The sequence below is a fragment of the Eutrigla gurnardus genome (genome assembly GCF_963514095.1).
Source record: "Eutrigla gurnardus genome assembly, chromosome: 23".
NCBI lineage: Eukaryota > Metazoa > Chordata > Actinopteri > Perciformes > Triglidae > Eutrigla > Eutrigla gurnardus.
Window position 1 is genome coordinate 843588 of NC_139934.1, and position 6820 is coordinate 850407.

General features: G+C 44.1%; 1 protein-coding gene across 1 annotated transcript; it reads left to right on the plus strand.

The window, feature by feature from the left end:
- Nucleotides 1-5423: 5423 nt before the first annotated feature.
- LOC311009050 (C-type isolectin Sp-CL4-like) lies at nt 5424-6820 on the plus strand (the record flags this gene model as incomplete). Its single annotated transcript, XM_084003023.1, has 5 exons — nt 5424-5496; nt 5570-5697; nt 5776-5907; nt 6065-6173; nt 6753-6820. 5 exons carry the CDS (start codon nt 5424-5426, stop codon nt 6818-6820), a joined length of 510 nt encoding a protein of 169 aa, XP_083859149.1.

Below are 6820 nucleotides of genomic sequence, written 5' to 3' on the forward strand. Positions count from 1 at the left end.
TCATCGCCAGCTGGTGTTTGGTTTTCATTCTAAATCGGTGTCGCCATCTACAGACGATCAGCTGTGCTGCAGGTGGACCCATGTGTTTTATGATAACCGCTGCAAACACAAGCTCTTACATTTACTGCAATAAACGCTTCAGCATTCATGTTCCTGAGTCCTGTTTTACTTGTTCATGGTTGGTTATATGAGAGTAGAAAGCTGAAACATAATTGTGGCAGTTCTGCAACACATTTCATGGTGGGAGCATTATCGGTGCAATAATGTCAAAAATGTACTCGAACAAAAGAAAGAAACCTTCTGGTACTGACCAAGTATAGATTATAGAAGCTTTAAACTCCAAATTTGTTATCCTGTTGGTCACATACATCTTGACCTGAAACAACACATCCCTCACTTTAGATTGTGGTTTAGCAATGCCATCGGTGGGCAGGTGGCGGAGTGGTTCGAGCGCATGCCATGTATGCACGTACGATATGCAGCTTACCCTGGTTTGTATCCCGGCCGGAGGTCCTTAGCTGCATTTCACGCCCCCCTGACTTGCCTATCCGTCCATTGCTAATAAAGGCATCTAAGCCTGAAAAAATCGTTAAAAAGAAATACCATAAATTTGGCAAAGAAAATGTAATGTGTACAATATTATTAGAACTGTTTGAGATAAAGCAACACAGAACTATACACATTTATGACGCAACAGCTTCTTTTAATGCTTGAGCCTTTTATTCTTGCATTTTCTTTGCCAAAAGCATAGAAAATGCTAACATGCATGGTGGTGCATGAAGCTAACGGTGCAGCATGGCCATGTTCATCAGAAATCTCGGCGAGTACAAGGAAGGTCAAGAAGACTTTGAGTCATACCTCGAGAGGTTTGAGCAATGGATGATCGTAAACGAAGTGGAGGAAGGTAAACAGGCCAACGTTTTCCTGTCTGTAATAGGTGCAGAAGCCTATGGACTGTTAGGTGGCCTCGCATATGAAGTGCTGAGAGCACAACTATCATCCCATTACAAGCCCAAGCCACTAGTTATCATGGAAAGGTATAAATTCCAAAAATGGAATCAGCAAGAAAATGAGTCCGTGTCGGATTATGTTGTAGCGTTGAAGCAGCTATCCACACATTGTGAATTTGGTCCCCATTTAGACGAAGCACTGAGGGACAGATTTGTTAGTGGATTGAAGGTGGAGGCTACTCAGTGAAAGTGCTTATTGAACAAAATCTGACATTTGCAAAAGCATTTGAATTGTCTTTATCAATGGAAATAGCATAAAAGAATACGTTGGAGTTCGCCAGCAAAATGAAAGGACCTGCCACGGTGAATAGGATCGACAAAAAGAGAACAAAGGGTGCGTGGAAAAGCAAGCCAGCCAACAGCGAGTGGAAAAGCAAAGCCCCAAGTGATAATTCCAGGCCACAGAGGACAGAAAATCACCAGCCCTTTTACAGATGTGGCGGTAGAAATCATACAGTGCAAGTATGTAGGTACAAAACAGAGACATGCCACAAGTGTTCAAAGGTAGGACACATAGCAAGGATGTGTAAAACTAAACAGGGACTTAAACAGTATGTTGCTGAAAGTAGAAGTCTAAATGAGACAGCAGGAAATGGAGATGATGAACTGTTTGGGTCATATCCCTTGAATGCCTTGTATCCCACATATATTGTTGGAAATGGAAAAAAGGAAATTACAGTAAATGTCCAATTAGAAGGAACTCCTCTAGAGATGCAGCTTGACACAGGAGCTGCTGTAACACTTGTTTCTGAAATTCTGTATGACAAACATCTCTCTCATCTGCCACTGAAAGGAAGTAAAGTGCTCTGTCAGCCTTTTCCGGTGAAAACATTCCCTTGATGGGACAAGAGATTGTCAGTACGAAATATGGGAACCAGAGAGGAGATTTACCTCTAGTGATCGTGAAGGGTGACAGACCAGCCCTCCTTGGCCATAACTGGCTCACCAACTTCAAACTAGACTGGACAAGGAGGCTTTGTCCATAATATTTGGCGTGACCAAATTTTCAGAAATACTTGTATGGCCTGAACTGAACTGTACGTTTAGTTTAATAACTGACCACAAGCCCCTCCTTGCCACTTTGGGACCTAAGTCTTAAATACCCCCACTAGCCGCCTTGGAATGCAGCGATGGACGCTGAGACTGATGGCTTATGACTACAGTATAGAATACAGAACGTCAGCAGAGAATGGAAACGCAGATGCATTATCTAGACTGCAGGCTACAGAGATTGCACAGAGTACTCTCAAGGACCCAGACCTATGCAAGGTACTGGAGCTGACTCAGTCCGGATGGCCGAGTCATATCAAGGGTGAGACACTGAAACCATACTTCGCCAGAAAGAATGAACTGTCTGTGGAACAAGGATTTATTCTGTGGGGAATTCGAGTTATCATTCCACCAGCACACAGAGAGCGACTACTGCATGATCTACACCAAGGGCACCCTGGAGGGTGCAAGATGAAGGCCTTGGCCAGGAGCTACTTGTGGTGGACAGTGAAATAGAACATGCATTACAGCAATGTGATGCATGTCAGAGTGTGAGGAAACTACCAGCAGCAGCAGCACTACACTGCTGGCAGTGGCCAACTAGGGTGTGGCAGAGGATACATATTGACTTTGCAGAAAAGGATCAACACCACTTCTTAGTATTAGTGGACAGTGATTCGAAATGGCTCGAGGTAATTCCAATGACAATCACCACAGCCGCCAAAACAATTGAGGTGTTGCGGAACATCTTTTCTTCCTACGGTCTCCCTGAAGACATTGTTTCTGACAACGGTCCTCAATTTATCTCACAGGAGTACAAGACATTCCTGCGAAGTAACGGCATAAAGCAGACTTTGGTACCAACCTACCATCCCGTGTCTAATGTTGCTGCAGAGCGAGCAGTTCAGACAGTGAAAGCATCACTCCTGAAACAAGTGCCTGATGAAAAGAAACAAAAGGTCACTATAACAATGCAGCATAGGCTAGCCAGCTTCCTGATGTCATACAGGAGTACACCACACAGCTGAACTGTTCCTCAAACGTCAGATCAGGACCAGGTTCAGCTTACTGAAACCAGATCTTGCTCGAGTGGTGGAAGCCAAACAACAAAAACAGACTACCATGATCAAACCGCTTCCAAGCTGAGACATCTGTCTGAGGGTGACCCAGTCCTGATCCGAAACTACGAGGAGGAAAGGAGAGGTGGACGAAAGGAACAGTGGAACAGAGACTTGGACCAGTCACCAACCTGGTGTGGAACGGAGTGAGCCCACACTTAGTCCACATCGACCATCTGCTGTACAACCGACCGTCCAGTCCAGAGACATCATAGTTTCCGGATGAGCAGTTGGACGTCACCAACAACTACCCTGCAGTGGTTCATGCGGACTTGGAGGGGAAAGGCACACCTGTAGTAGTAGGTGGTAGCCTGTACTCACCTGAAGCGACCCCGTTGCTGGCTAAAGAGATGCTTGCAACACCTTCACCAGGCTCACTGGCCTGTGACAAGGCAGTGACACCGGCCAACTGAGCAGCCAGTTCCCCAGAGGTGCTGGGGTGCAGGTACTCTTTGAGAGAAAGAGTACCTCCTAAAGGACTGACCTTGTGACCCTGTGGAATATTGTTCCTAAAGCAAAAGAGTTCCTGTTCATACAAAAATGTGAAAAAGTGTTCCTGAGACTGAAATGTAAAAGAGCAAGTATGGGTTTAATGGTTTGTGTCAGCAGTAATGATTTAGCTATGAGTTGATTATTAATTAATGGGAACTTCATACTTTAAGGGGAAGGAGTGTAGTATATTGATACTATAACTGCATAGCTGTGCAATGTGATATCATTTGTAGTCAGACACCGCCATCTAGTGGTTACTTAGTTATGCTGCAATGACCGGATGTTGACTGTGTTTTGGTAGTCTGAGAGTTGCAATAAAGGAGTGCAGACGTGTACAAGTTGGTCTCCGTGTTCCTTTAGTGTTATGGATATATTAGCAGTGTCATATTAGTACAAAGTTATTACAGGATGAACAGAACGTGCAGCTGTTTCCACCATAAAGGATGTCTTTTAGCTTTGTGCACATCTTTGACACACAGTTTGATACATTAACATGGCAGCACCTCAATAAATAATACAAATTTTGTGTGTGTGTGTGTGTGTGTGAAACCGGGTTCAGCTCTTTCTCAACTCCCTGACCCAGGCGTGGCTCCACAGAGAGCAGAGGTGACCCTCTTTTATTTTCAGACTGCCCATTAAAAAGTCTGTATCTGTCAAGATAAAGTCTGCTGAGCTCAGTTTGGGTGAGTGGCATCGCTTCTGGAGTAGAAACTGTTCAAATATCTAACAAACACTTTAAGTGCTATCTAATTCAATATGTAAGTATGATATTACAGCTAGAAGCCATCAATAAGAACCATCAAAGCTAGTTTGCTTTGGCAGCACTAGATACTTAAAGTCAAAGGGAGGGGATGGCAAATACCATTCTGCATGAGCGATGAGTTCATTGAGTTTACTGAGTCCGTACATTTACAAGCAGATGCCCCGATACGGACACAGGAAAGACGAAATACACAAGAAATGAATGAGATAACCAGACACAGGTGGGCAGACATGAGGGCAGGCTGAAAACTGATCGACCTTATTTGGAGTGTTGATGGAGCAGCTACAATGTTAGCATAGCCTTGCACCCCTCAACCAGACTCCATTCAGAAAACAAGCATTTAAAAAGATGTTTGCTTGTCGTCTTGCAGACAGACCTCACAAACCACGACTTCAGACTTTTTACAAATTGCCGTCATCATGTAGTTACTTCTGCATCCTTCTTATCTGTTTATTTATTTCAGCCATATAAACGGTAACACAGCTAAACACAAATGCTTCGGCAAATAAACACAACTGATCCTGCATTAAAAGTCATGCGTGTAATGCAAGAAAAAAATTTGCTACTCCTATTGGTGTGAATGCAACTTTACAGTTCCGACGACTAAAAGCTAAAGAGTTTCAGCAATGTTTTTTCTTTCACACACCTTCAAGAAGAGTCAGTTGCATAAGTATACTTTCTCCCTGTGTTTATTCTCATGATTTAACATAATAAAACAAGACATTTGTTGATATTGGCAGAAGATTAAAATGTCCACAGGTCATGAGTTGGAAGTTTAAAAGTGGGTGGAAGTGCCTTCTGACAATCTGACAGAGGAGCAACGAGAATCCTGAACACATCTGTGGTGAGCCTCATCTTCTTCTTCTCTCTCTGTTTCAGGAGATCAGAAACAGGCCAACGAGCTGAGGTTCTCGGGGTCCATGACTGAATTACAGTAAGATGCTGGAGCTGATGTGTGACTGATTCCCGAGGGATGAATGAAGTGTACTTCTGATTCTTTTCAGATCATATCTCATTTTCGGAGCACTAAGACTTAGCGAGGCCTGAGCCATGCATCCAGCTGTGGTAACTACTGTCCTGCTGTTGGTGGGCATCCTGATCACGTCGACAGCCGATCTCAGCAGTAAGTACCACATCATCAACCAACACATCACCACAACCAAAACCTTGTCATTAACGCATGTGTTCTCCCACAGCCGATGGACTTAATTGGACATGTGAGAATATGTACAAAGGGGAAGAATGTGGTGACGGATGGATGCGCATTGATGCGGGTCGCTGTATCAAATACTTCCCAGAGGAAAAGACTTTCGCTGAGGCAAAGGTCAGAAACAGAAAATAAATCTATCTGTTATGATAAAGTCCTGGTGAAGACTAACACTTATATCCATTGTGATTTCAGGAACACTGCGAAGGGTTAGCGAGTAAACTGGTCTCAATCCACGGTCTCGTCCAGATGACAGAAGCGCTTTGCACCAGCCTGCGTGCCAGCAGCGATCGCCAGGATTTTTGGATTGGGACCATAAGATCAGGGGTAAGCAGTGAAACACCTCATTGTGATCAGAGATAAGACAGCCTGGCTGGTGAGTGAACTGACCGATGGATGAATGTGAGGAAGACCCTGATGGACGATACATAGAGGAGTATGTGGGTCACATGTCACCACTGAATCTCCACTTTGTGTTTTTCAGGATGACTTTGTAAACATCGATGGATCTGACTTTGACTTCAGCGTATGGTACGAATATCAGCCAGACAACTTTCAAGGAGCAGAGGACTGCGTCGAGGTGAACCACAAAGGTAAGGAAATATGGAGGTTGTACTTCTAAGAATGGGTGGAAGCAAAACATTCACAATGGAGTTTGAGAAAAATCTGAAAGACGGAATAATTCAAACGTGATGCAAAGAACAACGGGTATCATGCTGACAGATTCATTTCTAAGTTGCATGTGCCTGATATGACATGATTGAGCCCATGGGTGTTGGTGTTGTATGAGGGTAGGACAAGTCCCATCCACTTTGTAAAATCATTACTTTGGATCAGCCCCTTCTATCAAAAGTCAGCGCATCCAGCGCTATTTTCAGTTTCAGTCCCTTGTAAGGGGGTTCCCCGTTTTGAGAACTGAACTGGTCCTCCACATGGATTCCCCTTAAATTGTCCCGGCCACATGTTTTTCTATTTGTATATGAAAGACGTTGCTCATAGTGACGAACCTACAGGGAATGATTACACAATTCTGCAGCCCCCTCAGGTCTACGCAGCAAACAGCAGACACACACAGTTAGAAGGAAGTAAAGCAGCTGACAACAGAGTGAATGTTGGACTTACACCAGGTGACCACACGACCAATGGGATGTTTTCTCTTGTATGTTCTCCAGACTGGGGATGGTGGAACGACGACAACTGCGACGACAAGAATAGCTTCATGTGCGCTAAGGTCATGTGA